This window comes from Phyllopteryx taeniolatus, chromosome 18, assembly GCF_024500385.1.
Source record: "Phyllopteryx taeniolatus isolate TA_2022b chromosome 18, UOR_Ptae_1.2, whole genome shotgun sequence".
NCBI classification, from domain to species: domain Eukaryota; kingdom Metazoa; phylum Chordata; class Actinopteri; order Syngnathiformes; family Syngnathidae; genus Phyllopteryx; species Phyllopteryx taeniolatus.
Window position 1 is genome coordinate 18770255 of NC_084519.1, and position 21607 is coordinate 18791861.

General features: G+C 42.7%; 1 protein-coding gene across 3 annotated transcripts; it reads left to right on the forward strand.

The window, feature by feature from the left end:
* The first annotated feature begins 325 nt into the window (after positions 1–325).
* Positions 326–20697, forward strand: snx17 (sorting nexin 17). 3 transcript variants are annotated; one of them, XM_061754062.1, is made up of 15 exons: positions 357–1015; positions 5275–5349; positions 7004–7121; positions 8947–9011; positions 9768–9878; positions 9994–10084; positions 10806–10893; positions 12137–12206; positions 12273–12365; positions 13038–13241; positions 15357–15485; positions 15812–15889; positions 16406–16480; positions 16570–16611; positions 18175–20697. In XM_061754062.1, the coding sequence occupies exons 1-15, from the start codon at positions 956–958 to the stop codon at positions 18292–18294; spliced, it is 1419 nt and encodes a 472-aa protein (XP_061610046.1). In that variant the 5' UTR covers positions 357–955; the 3' UTR covers positions 18295–20697. The 3 variants fall into 3 exon arrangements, with proteins under 3 accessions (XP_061610047.1, XP_061610045.1, XP_061610046.1); XM_061754061.1 differs by having other exon boundaries at positions 355–1015; positions 12137–12365; XM_061754063.1 differs by lacking the exons at positions 15357–15485; positions 15812–15889; positions 16406–16480; positions 16570–16611; positions 18175–20697 and adding an exon at positions 13520–14358 and having other exon boundaries at positions 326–1015; positions 12137–12365.
* The last annotated feature ends 910 nt before the right edge of the window (positions 20698–21607 follow it).

Below are 21607 nucleotides of genomic sequence, written 5' to 3' on the forward strand. Positions count from 1 at the left end.
AAATATACAACAATAATAATAATAATAGTACAAAACATTTTTTTTTAACCGTACACCTATGTGCCGCCTTCTCCCGCTGTCACTTTGGGTCGCACCAGACAAACATGGGGCGATTTGAGGACACTTAAAGCAATTGGTTTAAATTAACCCAAGTAAATACAGCTAATATATAACTATTACAAGTTAGATTCAACCTAAGTGGCGATACAAGAGGAAGATACGCCGTTTTCTAATGTTATTTCAACCTTTGTTGGTTCAAGCACCCCCGAGTGGAAAGGAAATAGTCTGAGCCAGGACTCTTCCAATTTACGACACCGAACAGCACGTTGAAAATGACTGTTTCCGTCACATTGCGTTTTGATACGGATTTAATTGGATTTTTGTATACATTTTCAAATGTTTATTAGGCAACTACAGAAGGCGAGGGGCTACTCCTACTCAAACTAAAATGTCCAAGTGTCTCCCCCCTCTTGTATCGTGAATGGTTGTTCCCATCGAGTCTGTAGAAACCAGCTGGTTAGCGACATCTGCTTGCTTCGCTTAAGTCAACCGCGTCACGTTTTAGCCTTTTAAACGCGTTTAAAATCAATAACCACCCAAAAGTGAGTTTTAAAAAGACCATTTAACGTCACCGGCGGTGATAGTGGAGTTACTCAACACTCGCGGCATGTCCGCTGTGGAAGTTTGAAAAGTTTACGACTGACGTGGGAGAAGTTTTTCCATTTTTTTTCCATTTTATGTCGAAGCTAGCTCTCACGGAGGTGGATGCTAGCTCGCCTCCCCCGCAGCCTGACACGAGCGAGCTGGATGCCTCCCTCGCCTCTCGAGTCACCTTCGAGCCTCACTACAGTGGAATTGGTGCATTGGATTTAATTTGGGAAATTCTGGACAACTCTGGCGTCTTGAGCGTCGTCAATCGAGGTGGCGTTCAGGAACCGCTGGCTTGGAGCTAGACATGCATTTTTCCATACCCGAAACGGAAGTTCGTTCGGGAGAAAATGGATCTACCTACGTGGTGAGCATACCTGTGCTGTTATTATTATTATTTTGTAAGATAATAACTTCAAGTTAACGCTAAATGCAGCATGAGATCAGCTATTAAATGGAAAACAGCTGGAGCAGATCGCGTGACACGTTCAGTGACATACTGTAACACACAATTTCCTTCAAAACGTAACAAACACTTGATTTTATGGATTTTTATTTTTAAAAAATTAATTCCCGGACAAACTGTGCTTCGGAACCCCTTTACTGTTAGCTTTAATATTGTTACTGATAAATACTATATTCATGGAAGAAGAAAAAAATCGAATCACTGTGGATTTCAGCTTTACAGATGCCCATAGGTGGGTAGAGTAGCCAAATATTGTACTTAAGAGTACTGTTACTTTAGAATAATATGAATCATGTAAAAGTAAAAAGTAGTCCTCCAAATGTTTACTTGAGTAAGAAAGTACTCTGTGGAAAAAGAAATAGAGTAAGAGTAGAGTAACTTCTGATTTATTTAAAAAAATAAAATAAAATCTGAGCATGAATGTCAAATAAAATAAAAAAATAAGAATATATGTGAGTCCATAAACACCTGCCAACATTTACATTTTTAAGTGCCCAAAAAACAACAACACAAGCATTTTGTGTGTGTGTGTGTGTGTGTGTGTGTGAGAGAGAGAGAGAGAGCATAAAATAAGGCTAATGTTGCCATATGCACTGCCAACAATAGAAACATCTGCAACTTAGTGCAAGTTGTTTTTTTCTCGAGGTAGAAGTCATCTGAAATATCCAAGTTTGGGCAGTCACAATTTAAGACTACGCTGCATGTTAAAGCTGTTGTTTTTCGGAGTCTGTAAAGTAAACACTCGCGAGGCTGTTTTCCCCCCCCAATAAAAATGAGTCACTTTGATTGGCCCGTGAAGGCTTTGTGTGCGGTCGTGTGATTGCCTTCTGGCATCTGATTGGTGAATTGGAGTCAAATGACACTAGCGATCACGTTGGATTGGCGCAAGGGCGCCCTATGCGCAAGGCAAAGATGGAGTCTAAAAATAGATCGTGCACGCAATAATGGATCAATAAAAGTAGCGAGCGGCATGTCGAGCATTATAACGGAATAATAGTATCGATTCTTCTTCACATAAGTACTCAAGTAAAAGTAAAACGTACGGTGAATTTAAAAGTACTCTGACAAGTACAGTTTGTGTCAAATGTTAGTTGAGTAAATGTAGCACATTACTATCCACCTCTGCAGATGCCACATCTGCTGTGTAGGCAGCATGTTTTGGTAAGCCTCTTGCTGAGATTTGGTAGCCGCAATTATTATTTGGCACTCATAGCGTTTAACTCATTCACTGCTGTGGGTGTTTTTTATTCACCGACTGGAATCCGACTGTTTATTGCCATCGATGGATGAATATAATTTGTCAAGGAAGTTTTTCAACAGTTCAGCGTGGAAGAGGATCTCATCCAGCTTATCGGTGAAGTTCGGGTTTGTAAATCACTGTAATGACGAAAAGATCCCTGTAGATGGCGACATTGCATTGCTTTGGATTTGAGATCAGCTCAGCTTTTCAGTTGGACAACTTTAGGCACCTCACACTCAAACAGTATTTATACTGTATGTATGGTATAAACTGAGCAACAGAAAAGGCTAGAAAGAACTTTTTTTTGCTGGTGAAAGAAGACAATAAGCACAGAACACAATGTTCCGTTGGTCTTGAAAAAGCTGTCAAAATTGCTGTAAAACAGCTAGCAATATGAGAAAACGAATAAAGCAATCTGATGAGAAAATGCAGCATAACACGGAATCACTGTGGACTTCAGCTTTACTGCTGCCACCTCGCTGCGCAGGCGTCTTTGCGTTATGGAATCTACTTCAGCATATTCGTGATAATCTTTCTTAAAGACGTGCTATGGACTGGATTACCGACGAGTTTTGTTGTGAGGGAACTGCTGCTTGGCCTTCTTGCTGTTTTGTCAGCTGTGGGGATGAAAAGAGCAACGCTGTAATAAATAATCTTGCCGCATTCGCATTGTTCATCTACGTCACAGATGTATTTTCCATCCTGCAGTCCAAACAGCCTTTGCGATAGGCTCATACGTTTTTGTGCGAGTAATGTAGACCTAAAAACAAAACAAAGGTGAATTTTAGCCACATTTCTGCAATGACCGTCGGGGTGAGCCAGCTTCGGGGACGGACTTTGCATGCTGGCCGTGCTAAGAGATGAGCTCTTTGTACTTGGGAACCAGCGGATCACCTAATTGGTCGAGTGTGCGTTTCACAACAAGGGGCAGTACAGAAAGCCGTTTGAGAATGTATTCAGTATTAGTCCCCTCTCGGTCCTCGCTAGTAAGGCAATGAGTGGAGTGCACTGGTAAAGCGACAAGGGCGCACCAGGTGAATGAGTGTGTCTATTAAGAATATATGCCCGTTAGGGCTGCAAGTAACGATTATTTGAATGAGCAATTATTTATTTGGATTCATTGGTGAAATGGATAAGAAATTGCAACTCTCATTCCAAAACAGGACATTATTTCAAATTGACAGTGCAGAAAATGGACAAACCAAGTGATGATTTTTTTTTATTTGGAGGTTCTACTGTAAAAGCGATAATGTGCATAGTCACTCTTCCTTCCTTCCTTCCTGCCTGCCCTTTTACGCGTGTTTTTTTCGGGCTCCTTCAGCTCTCCTCTGCACTCTTTCATCTCTCTCTGTCTCGCTCTAAACATTCAATTGACATAGGCGGTCGAGAAGATGAAAAGTACACGTCGTCCCTCGACCCCCCCCCTACGGGAAATGGCCTCTTTCTGCAAGCATGCAGGATGCACTTCCTGTCGTCGGTGCGTGTCGGCAAGCACAAATATTTCCCCCCCAAAACAAAACGACTAATCGCTCTCGTTCGTCCGAGTGCAACGAGGCTTCTGAGTGACGGAATTGTGTGTATTTTAGTTTCATTTCAACTGGTCATTCAAACAAAAAGTGGGCGACGATCGCAATTCGAGCCAAAGTGGCTCCGCACTTGGCTCTTTTACCGCCTCTCAATTCCATTTTTGTCAGGCAAAAGAGCCAATTATAAAGCAAATGGGATATTTTTGCGAGCCTTGCAAGAGATTCTGGCGCCGCACGAACATTCATAAACACGTGGTCTATTACAGAGGTTTTATCGAGCTCCGGTATCCTTCGCAAAGCTTTCCGGAGAATCTGGCCTGACTCATTTGGTATTTTGATTTTCAGACGTTTGGCCCGCCGCGTCCACGCGGTGATTTCACTCAGCAGCTATGTATGCAGTAGTAGTAGCAGCGGTCTGTTGCACAATGTGATATCAGGAAGGAGTGTTTGGCTGCAAAATGTTCTGCACGGTCCATTTCCCCTCCTGAAAGCTAACGTTGTGGTTCCTCTTCAAGAAAACAAAGCAAGAAGCTGGACAGCGTTAGAGAGGAAGAATTCCTCAAGTTTGGGATTTTGATGTTAGCTTTGTGTGGTCCCTTGAGGTACGACTTAGTAGTTTTCCAAGAAAAGTTTCTTGCTTTGACTTCAGATATGAGTGTTTAATGTCAAAGTAGACATAAAACAAAGAGGATGGCGGGTGGGATTTGAAAACCAACACACAGCTTTGCATTAAGAATACCCCCGGAGGGGTCTCGCTTGATGTACGTCCTGCGTCTGAACCGCACAAAAATGAGCAGAGACGCAGAAAGTCGCGGCATTATAAAGCTTTCAGCAATGACATTTTGAACACAAAAGGTGGAGCAACACATGTAGACAGTCAATATAACAATACTCACAGCCTTATATTCTTAATCCTCTGCCAAGAACGACCAATATTAGTGCTGTAAGGATGAGCTGACAGGAGTGTAGACGTCTCAATGAACACTATATCCATCTGTCTGTCTTATACTGCCCCCCAGGTGGGCAAACCAGCAGCAAAATCATCAACATTAAGAGATTAATGGCACTTTGAATTGACTTCAAAGGGGGGAAATGATTTGAGGTACGAGTGTTTTGAGTTCTGAGCATGGTCACGGAACAGCAAAATTAAACTCGTATTTTAAGGCACCGCTGACTGTACTGTGTTGTTGCCTTTGGCAATCCTCGAACCCGTTAACAACCAGGAGGACTTCATGAAAGTCGGGAACAGGCGAAAATGTCTTCTCCGAAGCACAGTCGCTGACCTTGTGCATTGTTCAGAAATGGCTTCACCACACGCGTGAAAGAAGAGATGATAATCTCCATGCCTAATAAAGCAATTTTAACATCAGCGCATACTTGCCTCCCTCCCGCAGGCTTACAACATTCACGTCAACGGCGTTCTGCACTGTCGGGTGCGCTACAGCCAACTCCTCGGCCTCCACGAGCAGGTAAGTTGTCGGCTTTTCTCACATTTTTTTTTAGGGCTGTTGAAATTGTTGCCGGGATTAAGGGTTATCCCCTGTACAGGTACATCTCAATAAATGAGAATATATTTATTCTCGCGTGTTAAAATGTCCTATATATTGCGCTCACTGTGTCTACATATGTAGAAAGACAATATAACGGTACACCGGTCCTCTATTCTTTATCCTCTGCCAAGAATGACTAATATTAGTGGTGTACTGATGAGCTGTGGGGAGTTGAGATGTCTCAATGAACAGTATATCTGCTTTTCTGTTTTATACTGCCCCCAGTGGCCAAGGCGGGCACGCCAGAACAAGCAGCACATTGAACATTCAATTGATGCAGTGTGACAAACTGTTTCATTCCATTTGTCATGACTGTATTTTTTTATCAAGTTCAATATCATGGAGTGCAATTATTCCTCATTAAAATATACATTAAAACAACATTTTAGTTTTTTGGGGGGTGAGCTGGAACAGATTATTAATGGACTTTCCTACATTCCTACACAGTGGGAAAGATTATTTGAGATATGAGCGTTTTGAGTTTCGAGCCTGGTCATGGAATAAATTAAACTCTTATCTCAAGGCGCCACTGCCTTTAAAATGATTATTATGGAGTACGGACTAAGTGAATGATTCGGAAGGCGGTCATCATCGAGCCTGACTTTCTTCAGGCCTCTGATTGGCTAAAATGGGCGAACGTTGAGTTGCCAGTGCGCCATTTGTTGCTTCGGTAGCTGTGTTTTCATACGCGCAGCCATTATTTTCTTTTTTTTAAAATAGACACAGTCCAGTGTACAAAAGCAGAACCTTTGGCTCGCCATTCTGTCAAATGCTAAAATGATGTCATTTTTCCCAGCGTGGATGTAAACAGGAACATAAAGGGAGATTTATTTTGGCTGCGTGAGAAGAAAGCGAGCGTCTCCGTCCTCGTGTCCATGTCATCGTTTTTTGACAGTTGCCTAGCAACAGGGTGTGCGCGTGTGGGGGGGAGCTATATGCGCATTTCGTCATCTGGGCTAACTGTGCTGTAGGGCAAATGTTCACCACCCCAGAAAAACGAGTAAAGGGTACCCGCGCTATTGCCGGGGGATAGGGAATGGGCCGGACCGCCAATCGCCAAAATCTGCGGATAATTGACGCCTATTCTAATTGGATTGACAAAGAAGACAAAAAATTAACCCCCAAATTTCTTGAATAAGTAGGGGCGGAACTGCCAATAAGCATTTTCTGGGGTTGCCAACCCCCCCCCTACCCCTGGAAAAAAAAAAAAGGCCTACTGATTGTACTGAATGAAAGTAAGACATTTGCAAACCTTTGCTTTTTCTTTGGAAACTAATGTTAAATATTTGTGCCTATTTTCTGACATTTTGGGGACCAATCCAGCAACTGAATCATCACAATTTATGTTTGTGCATTTTGTGCACTGTCAGTTGTCCTATTTTTGAATAAAGGGATAGAAATTGAAAAGCTTGTTTTATTCAATTAATCGAAAACAAAGAATTGACAGATTATGAATCTGTCAATTATTAATCACGCGCACGTTTACGTTCACAGATTGTTTTAGCCGTGGGGACAGAGGGCGGGTTTCAAAATCCTATTTTGACTTGACGTCGTCGGCTTTGTGTGCCCGCAGATCAAGAAGGAATACGGAAGCAACGTGGTGCCTTCCTTCCCTCCAAAGAAGATCTTCACGCTGACCCCCACCGAGGTGGAGCAGAGGCGGGAGCAGCTGGAGAAATACATGCAGGCGGGTGAGTTGTTTACACACACACACACAGTTTGTGGCTTCTGCTCAAATGTATGCATACGCTTGTATGTAGTTACAGTTTGGAACATTTGTCAACACCAATGTTGGTTAGAGTGAGGGGGGGGCGGGGGGGGGGGGGGAACAAAAATCTTAACCAATGTGAAAAGAAAAGAAAATCTCTGGGAAGGCTGTAATTTTAGTTTAACCTTTTAGGTTCAACAACTGAAAGTTGATTTTTTTTCTAGTGTGACTGATTTCGGTTTGTTTCCCCCCCCTTGCCACTTTCACTTAGCACATTAAAAGTTTGTATCCACAAAAAAGGCCCAAGGACCCATCCCCGAAAAGACAGTTAAGCCGTCATATTGATTTGATGCGGCCATTTTAGGGTCACTTTAGACATTTTTAAGCGTCTTTTCAAGGAAATTCAGCCCCCAAAGACAGTTTGAGCTAGCAACATAAGCTTTAGTAGCCATGTCCATCACATGTGTAGACCCATGAAAAAGTAAAAACAAAAGCCATTTTATTTTGAAAGGGCCACTTTAGTGTCATATTGGTCAATTCCAGGCGGCACGGTGGAATAGCTGGGATAGGCTCCAGTACGCCCGCGACCCTCGTGAGGCTAAGCGGAAAGGAAGATGAATGAATGGTCAATTGCAGGACCCTTCCAGAAAATTCCGCCATCTGAAGCCAGTTGATGAAAGACGCCAGATGAAAATGGTAGGCGTGCGTCATGAGGCCAGCCCAAAAACGCCTCAGAAACCAAGTTTTTGTTGTATTTAAAACTACCGCGTGGCCCTTTAAGTAATGGATATCTGAGCACAAACGATGCGGCGCCACATGTAGACAGACAATAGAACAATATTCACAGGCATATATTCTTTATCCTCTCTGAAGAACGACTATTCTGCAATACTGAGAAGCCGAGAGAAGAGCTGAGTCTCCGGTAAAGAATATCTGTACGTCTATCTTATACTGCCCCCAGGTGGCCAAGGCACACATACCAGAATGAGCAGCGCAATGTGCATCGAAGGAGAAAGTGTGACAAAAGCGGTTTATTCTATTTTAATTGTATTTAATTGTCATTACCTTTTACACAGTATATGTTTATGGAGTGCTGTTTTTTGGGTGCTGGAATTTCCCGTCATTTCGATAAGGAAAGATGATTTGTGAGAAGTGTGTTTGGAGCTACGAGCATGGTCAAGGAAGGAAATAAACCCGTATCTCAAGGCACCGCTGTAGTTTCCTTTTCTCTTATTACGTGTGCTTGTACTTTTGGGTTTTTGTTTCCAGTAAACATACCTCCTCCGTGTTTGCCGTCACGCTCATGCGCCCAAAAGTGGACTTTCATCTGCGCTTTTTAAGCACATTACCCTTAAGCTCGACGTCGTGCGCGCACAAACAAGTTTGCAGAGCTGGCGGCGGGCGATGCCGAAGCGGGTCCGTTTTAATCCTCTCGGCGCCGACCGCCACCGCCGAACAAGGAGGCGTTGTTGGAGCCCGTATTTGCTCGTAGTCTGCGAGTGTGCGCGGCTCCTGGCGAAAGGCTGCCTCGGTTACATCATGGCTTATACGTGGAAAAATGGAAACCGTACACAAGAGAACAAAAAGCTTGGCGGCGTTTGAATTAAAGGCCTCAGTCTTCATGTTGTCACGCTTCCTTTATCAGAGGAGATAATTACACAGTGCACATGGAGGGTTTGCCAGTCTCTAATCATTTCAAGTTCATTGAACGTGCGCCCATTGACACCGTTCACTATTCGCATGCTGGCATTGTTTGACTCACTGTCGCATTTCCTTTTTGTTTGTGTTTTGTCTCTTTTCCTCAACAGTGCGCCAGGACCCGCTGCTTGGAGCCAGCGACTTGTTCAACAGCTTCCTGAGAAAAGCACAGCAGGTCGGTGCCTCGTTTCTTGCCTTACACCTGGACGGGCGTCTAAAAATGTCATCAAAATGTGCAATTACCTTTTATTATGACTAATACCGGGATGCATGGCAGTACACGTCTTTAGCACAATACACACTGTCTGAAGGACAGATGTGCCATCTGTAAAGCTGACATTTACAATCTATAGACTTTGTAAACCGCTAAGCTTTAATCATCCCTGTACCCCAAATGATAACTACTGTACTTTACATACTGTAAAAACTAGAGGTAGTTTCAGAACGCCGTCGTGAACCGAGAACTCCCTGTTGATAGACACTGGTGGTGTTCCACAAGTATGTATACTAGGTCCACAGATTTGTAGCTTAAACCCTACATAAATGTCACAATTACTTGCCATTACAGTAGAAAACGGGTGACAAATTCACAAGGTTTGTTACTCGGGTCACATATGTTTATTTTTACTGTACATGAATGCCAAATCGACCGATACAGGGGGTCTCGTCATCAGACGTTTCAAGGTTCTTAAAACCGAGGAGTTCCTTAACATGAGGATATAGCTGTGTTTCCAAGCTACATTTCCTTGTTTCCTTTTATTTTTTAATTTAGCAGGTTCCTTTTTGGTGTTTTGAATCAGATTGAAATAAAAATAGACAATTCTGGTTTGAATGCATTTATATATACATATTTTTTTTCTCCTCCTCTCTCACCTTTCTTATCTTTGACACGAGCTCGCTAACCTGCCACCCTCTTTTGTGACTCTTACAGGAGACTCAGCAGATTCCGACAGAGGAAGTTGCTCTGGATATCTGCCTGTCTAACGGTCAGAAGGTGACGGTTAACGTTTTGAGCTCCGATCAGACGGAGGATGTGCTAGATGTAAGCAGTCTTGTCTTTTTTGAGTTTATTATTATTATTATTATTGTGATGTTCTCTGAATTAATTATATGTTGATTTATTTTTTTATGATTTTTTTTCCCCCCCCTACTTGAAGGTTGTCGCAACGAAACTGGATCTCCCCGAAGACCTCGTGGCCTACTTCAGTCTCTTCCTTGTCCATGAAGGAGAAGATGGAGGCCTTACATGTACGTTCCGCAACACGTACGGCAACAGCCCGTTACACAATCGGAGCTCCATTCATTACTTTTGGTATTCACTATCAACAATAAGATTGCACGTTACTTATCAAGGCAAATGGAATGTTCTGCACACTCTGTTCTTTCATGTGGTTTTGGCCTATCTTCTTCAGGAGATGCATAAGCCATTGAGACATTCATGGACAGATAATTGCGTTAAGGAAGGACAAGGTTACTTTTACTCAGACTTCAAATAACACAATGGTGAAATGTGTGAATGCTGAGGAGCAAGCCATTCTCCGTCAAAAATTTTTTAACCCCACATTCCACTAATTCCACTTTTCCCATAATTCCGCATTTTCGCCACCTCAAAAAACAGCTTTCAAATTAGTGGAGAAATATGTCAAATTTAGAATTTCTCATGATTCAAACCATTCTAAAAAATTAATATATTTCTTCATTTGATTTTATTTTTTTTACTGTAAGTTTACTTTTGAAATGTTTCAAAATCTTCTCCATTTCAGTTCAGGTTTGCAGCATTCACGTGCAATCCTCAACCAAAATTCCACTTTATAGTTTGACTTTGAATTCTGTCTACTGACCAACAATTCAGTTAATGCGCTTACTATTTGGAAAACATTTCTGTCCTTATTGACACAAATCTCATCATCATCATCCTGTCCTGCATGTTCAAGAGTCTTGAGCTTGTTCTTTGCTGTTTTTGTCGTAGTCGTGCGGAAGCTTCAGGAGTTTGAGCTGCCCTATGTGTCCATCACCAGCCTACACAGCACACAATTCCACATCCTCTTACGGAAAAGGTAGCGTCCACCTTTCTGTTAGTAAGCAGATTTGATGCTCGCTTCTCTTTCTTCTCGCCCAAGTCCTCTCTCTGTGGCTTCCTTGATGCTCACTCTATCTTTTTATGGTTTTATAAATGTGCTAAAGTCCAATATGCGCAGCCTCAAAAGTCGATACAAGCTCGCTGTTCAGGGCATCCGTGTATCAAATCACTCAATGTGCGAGTGTGAGTTTCCAACTGTCATTTTGTTTTTAACAATGTTCCGGTCCAATCCGGTGGGACCGCATCCCGCGGTGTGCGGCGGGCTTAAGAGTCACCACTACTCTCAGGTATTTAGTCAGCTGCAGTAATAGTTGTAGATTTTTCACATAGATAAAGAAGATATACCTGTTATATTGTCTGTCTACATTTGTTGCTTAATCCTTTGTGTTCAAATATCCGTTATATCGATGCTAACCGTTAGCCCGTCAGTGGCGTTTTCCATTATGTGTTAACATTGAATTCTTAAGGCAAAGTTGTTCAATTGTTGTCTTTGTTCAGTTTCCGGCCAAACTTCAGCTGGGAGAGACTCTAAACCGCTTGAAGATTCGCTCACTATTTGCCCAGCTTGTTGTGAAGTGAGTCGAGTTCACTGCCACCATACAGCGCTCATATCTCAAGTTTGAGCTGGCAAGTCAAAGCAAAAAAATCGCCCCAACGACTCATAAATCGGGCGACTCGTCTCGTATCTCAAGGCACCAGTGTATTGCTTCGTGGCTTCTTTGTGCCAAGGAACTATGTTGAAGTGAGTTGAGGAGCTTCATGTTGTGCTTTGCCGCCATCTCCAGGCCATCTTAACTTTTTGGGGGCGTCGATCACTGGCCGAGTTTTGCCAGGGCTCGGTGCCTGCGCCGTGGATAGCGGGGGAATGCTGTCATCCAATTGTAGTGCAGTCCTTTCTTTGCGCTCTCCTTCAAATGGGGGGCAAAATGGTCTTCACCTCCACCGCAGCACGCACACCGAGGAGCTTTTGCGCCTCAAGGGAACTCTTACAAGTCCTCCTGACCTACTTTTGCTGCGCATGTGGGGGAGCGGAGGAAAATGGAATGCGAAACCGACAAAAAGTTGGAAGCCGGATGACTAACAGACCCCCCCAGCGTACGACACTGCCAGGGAGGGCAAAATTAGGAACGCTGCTTGGAAAGTTTGTGCACGCTGAAGTGCAAAGTGACAAGATTGTGCGAGAAGTGCATGTTTAACAGTTTGCACGTGTTTCTGCGTAGCTATTGGGACACGGTGTACGACGCCGATGTCATGGACAACAGAGTTGGCCTCAACCTGCTCTACGCCCAGGTAAGGTCAGGTTTTGTTGGAAGAACTGTTCAAGGAGTCCATTTGTCGTCACGCGTGTCCAACCAGACGGTGTCGGACATCGAGCGAGGCTGGATCCTCGTCACCAAAGACCAGCGCAGGCAGCTCAAGTCCCTGCAGGAGAAAGGCTCCAAGAAAGAAGTAAGCTCATTCAACACACTGCTTTGTTTTGAGTCTTTCCATTGTCCTTTGCAAGTACCGGAGGAGATCAAAACAACTGATAGAGGGCCAAGTTAAGAAATACATGATAAAACCCCCAAAAAGTCAAACTACTTGCTTTTGTAAGACATCCGTCTATCCCAGTGATTCTCAACCAGTGTGCCGTGGGTAATTATCACATTTCCAAGGAATAATGTATCCTTGTTCATCTATTTATTCCAGTGAGGCACCGTGACAGACAGAACAAATATACATGCTCTTCTATGAGGTGGCAGGACGTACATACAGTAATACGAGGGCTATCCACTTTTTGTGACATTTGTGTTTGTGGCTGTGCTGCGAGATTTTTCCTTGGCTCCATAAAGGTTGGAAATCACGGCTCTAGCCATCTGTTTTCTGGGCCGCTTGTCCTCATCGGGGGGCGGTGGGTGGCCTACGACATATCCCGGCTGACTTTGGGGACAGGCGGGGAATACAGCGGAGCCACGCTTTTCACGGAGGAATATAATATAATGTCCGCGGATAATTGACGACCATTCGAACTGCTTTGAGGGGGAAAAACACTCCACCCCAAACTGGGGTAGACGGGGTGCTTCAAGAACGTCATCTCTCCGTCCTCTCAAAAGCGTGCGCGTGCCGCCCGTCTCTCTTCAGTTCATCCGCCTGGGCCAGACGCTGAAATATTACGGCTACATCAAGTTCGACCCGTGCGCCACCGACTTCCCCGAGAAGGGCTGCCAAGTGATCGTGGGCGCCGGCAACAACGAGCTCAACTTCCACGTCAAGCTGCCCAACGAGCAGATGAAGGAGGGCAGCTTCAAGGTCACGCGTATGCGCTGCTGGAGAGTCACGTCCTCCGTAAGTGTGTGTGTGCGTCCGCGCTACTGTGTGTGTCTAAATGATTTCATTATCTAAACGTGTGTCTAATGTGCTTGCGTATCTTTGTTTGTGTGTACTGTGTGTGTGCGTGTCAATTGTGTCTGTTTGTGCGTGCGCGCTAGTGTGTGTGTCTAAATGATTTTATTATCTAAATGTGTGTCTAATGTGTCTGTGTATCTTTGTTTGCGTGTGCGCATGTGTCAATGTTGTGTGCTTGTGTCTGTCTAACGCGCGTCTGCTGCATCTCACCTCTCAAGACGTCAAACGGCCCACCTGGCACGCGCCCGTGCTGTCAAAGGCCGACAGCGAGTTGTTTTTGCCGAGCTTGGGTCACGCCTCCTCGTCCGCCTCCTTCGTCATCCCCGCCCTGCATAATTAAGCAAACGCAAAGCGAGAGCTGCGTCGTTTATTTCAGCTCCCGGTCCCGCAATGCATTCTGAAGAGGCGCCGAGACGGAGCACGGGTCCCGAGCGCCTGTCAGGCTCCGACAAGTCATCAACGAGAATGCCGCTGCCTCCGGTGAAACTTGGCTAATATTAAGCCTTCAAAATACAGTAATCCCTCCTTCTAATAGGGGTTTCAATTATTATTATATATTTTTTAACTGCTTTTAATGTTTTAGGCTAGAAAATCAGAATCAGAATCAGAATCCTCTTTATTTGCCAAGTATGTCCAAAACACACAAGGAATTTGTCTCCGGTAGTTGGAGCCGCTCTAGTACGACAGACAGTCAATTTAGTGTGCATCTAAAATATGTACCATTTTATCCCACCAAAATAATATTATATCCTAATATCTGCGTATTTAAAATCAGTAACATACCATATAGTGACAAAAATGTATAATAATCAAGTGAGTCCAATAATACAAATCTTAACCATTTAAAGCACACTTGTTGAATACAAACATTTTTAATCTGAGAGCATTTTTTATTTTAATACTTTGATAATTTGACATAATAAAATGCTATTTAAAAAAAAAAAAAACCTAATAACAATAATAAGTACACATAAATGCGGTACGTATTTGATTTATTTCATTGAGTTTTTATATTTATTTACAATTAATAACATTCAATAAAGTCAAAGTATCATTATTATGCGTGTGGTTAATTTGAATGTGATTATCTTCCTAAGGGTATATCAGTATTATGTACTTTTCCAGCCTTTAGTAACATCATTATTCTTATTTCCATCTGGCATCCACTCCGCCTCAGGTGTTTTGCCCCCGAAGGAGGAGCTTTACAACAAACGTACGTCCGGCGGGCCAGAACCAGCCCGTCGGGGGCTCCAATTTGGCCCGTGGGTTTAGAGAGCACATTCGCTGCTATTTCTCAAGAAAAGTAGCTTGTTGCTAACTTTGTCCCCCGGAGGGTGCACTGATGACCACTTACCACTGAACTGACCTTCTGAAATTCCCTGTTACTGAGGATTTGACGACCGATGTTGAGGCACTTGTGAAGTCCAAGACATGGCAAAGTACACCTACTTCATTAAAATGCTGTTGTAGCACCTTTGCACTACACTTCATGAAAATAACCTCCCTCACCTCCTGTACAAGTAGATTATGACCTTGAATACTGCAAAATCTCAGTCAGCAGCTTCAGTTGAAAAGAGGTTGGTTTGCTGGAACCCTTTTGTTGTTGTTGTATACATTTACGGATACCTGCAGGTGCTTTCTGAAAACTTGAGTTGTACGATGTGATGAGTACGTTGAGGGTGTCGAGATTTCACAATGCGGAAATTTGTCAAGTTAAAATGTTTTGTAAACGGTACAAATATTGCACGTGTGAGTGAAAAAACGAATTCATAATATTGTTGACATTTGAATCATTTTTGTTACGAAATTTCAGATTGTTCATAACATTTGCAACAAGATGATAATACATGTGAATATTTTCCAAAGGTACTTTTAAATAATGGCATCAAACAATGGGGACAAATTTTGAAGAGTTGTTATTTATACCTTAAGCCGTGAATGTTGTGGTCTGGTCCACTTGAGATGAAATTGGTGTCAATGTGGCCCACGAATTCAAATGAGCAACCGCCGCACGCTCTCGTTGACGCCGTCCGATTTATGATGAATATTTTGCAGCAAGTCCCGATGGCGAGCAGCACCAACGGCCCGTGCCCGTCGGCCAAGTGCGACGTGAAACTGGAGCTGGCCTTCGAGTACCTGATGAGCAAGGACCGCCTGCGCTGGGTCACCATCAGCAGCCAGCAGGTCAAGAGCACTCGCTCGCCTCTTTTGCTTTTCACACAATAACAACAGAAAGATGACTTTCTATACCTTGGATGAGGTTAGACGTTACAGTATGTATGGTAGTTACGCTTTATAAAACCAATTCATTTCTTTAAATTCACTTTTGTTACGCTTTTATACACTAAAGTGCTATTTTTCGTCCTGAAAACACATTTGTGGTGTTTTGTTTGTTTTTTTTGCGGGAGGGCTGGAACAGATGAGGCAATTGCGTTGCGATCTTGGTCACGGAACAAATGAACTCGCTAAGCCGAGGTTCAACTGTGTGGTTTGTTTGTTTGTGCTTTCAGGCCATCATGATGAGCATCTGCCTTCAGTCGATGGTGGACGAGTTGATGGTGAAGAAGTCGGGCGGCGGCATCAAGAAGGTTCGTCAGATTTTAGTTCATCAATCGGTGTGACCTTTATATCGTTAATTCTGAGCACGCGAATTAAATGGTCTTCGTTTCTTTATCATTTGAAAGATTCTGCCAGCCCAGCGTACCATGTGTCAGTCGAGCAATGGATGAAAACATACAGTAAATACGATGGTTTAACATCGCAAACACATGAATGTCGTTAGTATCTTCTATAGTAGTAATGGGATTATTTGAACAACAACAAAATATGAATCATTCATAATGTATTATTCTTTGCAATAATACAAATGCTTTCAAGTTTTTTTTCAAACTTTTTTAAAGTGTGGTAAATATATTTTTTTGCAATAATAAATATACTTGCACTAGCAATTTTAATGTGTTCCAAGTGGTAAAGTATACATATTGAGATATACACATATTAAGTGTATATGTATATATTTATATGTATGTATGTATGTATGCATGTTTGTGTGTGTATATTTGTAAAAATAATTTCCTGTTTTTTGTCTTTTGTGATTGGCTCAGATGTTAAGGAAACGACACAATGGCTCCACGCAGCGGCCCGACTGTCAGCAAGCTGTGAAATCACCCCCACTGCTGGTGAGAAATGGAACATTCCACCACAACACCCACATCCATTTACTTATTGATTAGATTTCTTGATTGTTTGATTTTCTGTTTCCATGCAGGACTCTCCTGATCAGAGCTGTGAGCAGATTATCAAACTATCGGTAAGGACGATAAAAGTAATTAAGTCATTAGAAAATGCAAGTTCTGTAGAAATTGCATATGAATGCTAAAGACACTATTCTGAACTAAAATGTTACAGAATTGGCAGTACTAATATACTGTAAATGTACATTTTCCCCAAGAAAACAACCAACTAGCATAGCATTCCTCTCAGCCTTTAGCCCGCAGACACATGCTCAGAATCCTCTCCCTCCTTCCACTGGCCCCACCCCCGACTCACCCATCCAATCGCAAATCACAGATGCCTTCGGGGTCCCACAAACAGTCGGAGCTTATAAGACTCTTGCAACACCCCAACCAACACAACTGCGGTTTTGCTAAAATACGTTAGTGAAAAGCATTCCTGTAATGTTTTTTTAATCGTATGTTCCATTTTCATGTAATTTGATCAATAACAATAGACATACCCAACTGAATTTCTTTTTGACAATCATTTAATTTGACTGCTATGAGTATTTGAATTATTGGCAGTTGTTACCATTCGATAGCTAATAATTGTTGATAAGAGAAATTTTTTTTCCCCCTAAAGTAATATTTTGTCCACTTTTAATGCCAAAATGTCTTTACCATTACGTGTCTCAAATGAAACTTCATGATTTGCATCATGTTTTCTGAAGATGCTAATGACATTTTTGGTTCTATGAAACTCACTTGGTTGCTACGGCGCTGTCGTCTTAAGCGTTCTGCACTTTTGTCTTGAGCGTATTTCAGCGGGCCGGGCCAGCACCGTTCGCTCTGTCAACAAAGCTGCGGCGATATTTCCATCGTTGTCATTGTTTGTGATCTTTCCCATACAAGTTTAAGAAATCTCGCACGTGACTGCCATGAAATTTGTGTATTTATCTCAATTGCAACTTCAACATTTTAAATCATCATTAACTTTTTGCAAATAGGACTTCAAGTGTGGCCGTTCCAGCATAGGAGACATTTACCATATAAAACTAAGTAAAATTGCTAAATAAAAAAAACAAAAAAACTTTTACCGTTATTCATCAAATTATATGAAAATGACCCACAGACTACAATTTTATATTGTAGCGACTAACGAGTTTTGGAGTCTTGTAAGGTATCTGAATATAATTGGGTGAACGAGTCGTGGGCGGGGCCAGTGCGATCGAGGACGACGGACGGTGAGTGAACGAGTTTGTTGGTCAACGAAACGATAAGTTGAATTGTCTGCCGTCACCTCGGCGTCCGTTCCACAGAGAGACCGATGTGTTTTTTACGGGACTGATGTCGATTATTATTTGTCAAGAAGCTGACAACCGATATTAGACGTGTACGATGTGAGAATTGCCCGCATTTCCACGCTAACCAAGTTTCCCGCCATAAAAAATGTGAACTCGTTCGACACGAGAATTGCCCGTATTTCCACGCTAACGAAGTTTCCCACCATGAGAAATGTGAACTCGTTCGACGTGTGAGAATTGCCCGTATTTCCACGCTAACGACGTTTCCCGCCATAAAAAATGTGAAGTCATACGACGTGAGGATTGCCGCCGCAATTCCGCGCTAATGACGTTTCCCGCCACTGAACTCCACAGACCAAGCTGAGCTCGGTGTCCTTGCGAGGGATCAGCGCCTCCAACTCGGCCAACGACATGGGCGCCATCGATTTCCACGGCAACTACGCTTTCGAGGGCATCGGCGACGACGACCTGTAACGTCTGCGAGGCTCCTCTTCCTCCTCTTCCTCTCCATCACACGTCCCCCAAGGGTTGCAAGCTTAGGTCCGATGCTAACACGCATGTCCCGTTGTGCCTCCGCAAGGTTTGTAGCATCCGGGCTGAGAAGCAGCTGGTTTTTTTTTGTGTTTTTTTTTTTTTTTATAAAGTTTCCAGCCATTGCGGTCAGTGGGCGTGAAATTTTATGCGACAGTACGCTGACGTTACCGAGCTACAAAGTCGATCAGTTCACGCGGGAGGAGCAAAGATGTGAGCCTTCTACCGACCCGCCACTAGTGGGAGCACAACGTGGAATTTTCTGGAAAATGACAACATATACCTGTACGTACTTGCAGTTGTGTATGTACGCTCGCTGGACACAAGTACAGGTACATCAAAACGCATCCAGTGAGATATGAGAGTCATCGACCGTATTGAGTGTGCGACACGTTTGAAAGTACGCCGGTGCCTTGAGATACGAGTGACGCCACTTTACGGGTGTTTCGAGATACGAGCCGTGGTTTGGCAGAGTTCTAGTTCACGAGCTTAATGCCAACACAAAATGGCGTCCGTGTGGTGGTGTTGTAAGGAATGGATAGTTTATACATGAGCAGTGCAGCAACACATGTAGACAGACAATATAAAATGACTCACAGGCATATAGTCTTTATCATCCGCCAAAAACTGACGAATATTACTGCAGCTTACTGAAGTCACAGTAGTTGTGAAACAGTTTATTTTTTTTTTATCTGCATGACTGCATTCTACTGCCACCCGGTGGCCAAGTCGTGCACACCAGAAAGAGTTAATCATGATGCGCAAACTATCTGATTATAGAAATAACAATCAAATAGAATGTCAAGGTTTTCATGAAGTATAACATTATAGATTGCTACTTTTGAAGAAAGACGCTTGAAAAATGCTGAGTTTTCTTCTGGGGGGGGCGGAACAGATGACATTTGTTTTGTTCGTTTCAGATGAGTTGAGACACGAGTGCGTACGGAAGGAATTAAACTCGTATCTCAAGGCACCACTTTATCTACGGAATTGATCATAACAGAAAAGCCTGCAATGTGTACTAGTGACTTCAGTATTGTAGTAGTCGTACAGCAATGCTGTAAAGACGGCGTTCCGCCGGAGGAGCTAATTTTATTGGCACATTATCGATATTTGCTGCTGCTGAATTCGTCCCGATAACGTACAGCGCGTACAGCGATATTTGCTTCAACCTGTAGCCAGCCGCGATATGCAAATTCGAGGCCGTCATCGCATCGTAATCGACGGCTTTCTGATGCACGGCCATGTCGCCCGCCATTTTGTTGATTTCATGCGCGCGATGTGGACATTTTGTGCAGGCGCGCCTCATGAGGCGTCCCGTTGTCGTCGCCGGTGTTACATTTCTTACGCTGATCAATCATCAAGCTGTCTGCTTTGGCCGAGAAAAAGTCAACTAGCGACAATTGGGGGAGCGACGCAAAGCACTTTCAGCATTTGCACCATATCCAGCTTAAGGTCCATGTACTAGTAGCCTTTTTGCCATCATTTAAACGATTGAATGACTCGGTTGCAGTTTTAGTAACACTGCTAGACCCAAACTAGTAGGCATGTGTCATGCACTATTAGCGCCTTGGACCTTACTAGTAGCACCAAAATGCCCACTAGTATTTGAGCCTCGCTAGCAATATGCAGTTGTCCTACTAGTAGGCCAAAGTAGTGCTACTAGTATGCAGAAATGTGCGGAAAAAACATGACCAGTTAAGATGGATAGATGTACTCGTGCGCTGAATTGTCTTACTAGTGAAGGACCAAGAGTGCACTACTAGCACATGCTGAAAAGGCTTTCCATGTCGTTCGGTGGCTTCGGAAATCCGTGTATGATTTTTTTCTCATAAATGCCAAATTCTAGTTTACTAAAGCATTTTGCACAAGAATAAACACGATGACGTCACTTTTTTGATACGCTGTACATGCAATGAAGTATTCCGAATATTTACTAATTGTCTTTTTGTGTAATCTGGAGCAGAAATGAACTAACGTGCCGACGTATCCGTGTTTACATTGTTTTGAGATTTTCATGTGATTAATTGACGTGCTCGTCGTGCCAATCGTCTCACGGGGAGAAAAAGAGAAGAAAAAAAACAAAAAAAAGCAACGTTGGTTCGTGCAGTGCCGGCAACCGAATGAACGCAGTCGCTTCTTTTTTGAGGTCTTCCGCCATCAGCGTCAGTACAGTTTTATGATTTTAACAGAAAACAGAAAACCTCGGAAGGCTTCGCTTTGGCTTTTTTGTTGACGGCAGGAGCTAAATAGGAACAACAACGTCATCATCTCAGTTGTAAGCAATAGTAAATGATGCTTGGACAAACAAGAAGAAGACGAATAAAAAATGGTCTTTGTTTCAAACGCCTCATTTTTCGCTCTTCTTGTGGTGAGCGCGGCGGCCGTATGACGGGCGGCAGCAGCGTTGCAAACTTTCCATAACTGGAATAAAGCAGAAATGGGCCAAATTCAAGGTTGCGCCATGAAGACCCTGTGAAGTTAAATTCAGATTTGGTTCCAAATATATTACACACTTAAACATCATTATGACAAAGATCTTATAGAATTACTGGGTGAGAGATTTCATTCAAAAAGTGTCATGTTTCAAGAAAATAGTTTTAGGACACAAATGTACTTCTACGAGAATAAAGCTGTAATTTTATAAGAAAAAAAATGATGGGGGGGGGGGGGGCATAATTTCACAAGAATGTATAATGGGCAAATTTGGAATTATGCGAAAGCCACAATTTCACAAAAACTTATCAAAAGAAAATTCTAACTTTGCAACAATTAGGTACTTATGAGAATTAAATTGTAATGTCAAATATTTTGGGGGAAATAATATACAAGAATATATTAAAAGTTGGAATTTGATGGCAATTATGTACTTGTTAAAATATGACGTGGGGGGAAAAAAAAGGAGGAAAATGGCAATTTCCCGAGAATTATAGGAGAAATTCTAATTTGGCGACCCTAGTTGGAATATTACAAGTAGTCATTTTACAATAATTACATTGCATTATGTGAACACATTTTACTCGCGTGACTGTAATTACAGGAAGTCCAAATTTGACATCAGTCAGAGTTGATGTATTGCGTTGACGTAAGTGAGAAACTTCATTTTATAAACTTAATTATTATTATTATTGTTCAGAATTTTATGAGAATAACAATTTTCATAGGTGGCACTTTGGACGACTGGTTAGGACATCCGGCTTTCACATCCCAAAAAGGGTAATTGAAGACTCTAAATTGCCCGTAGGTGTGAATGTGA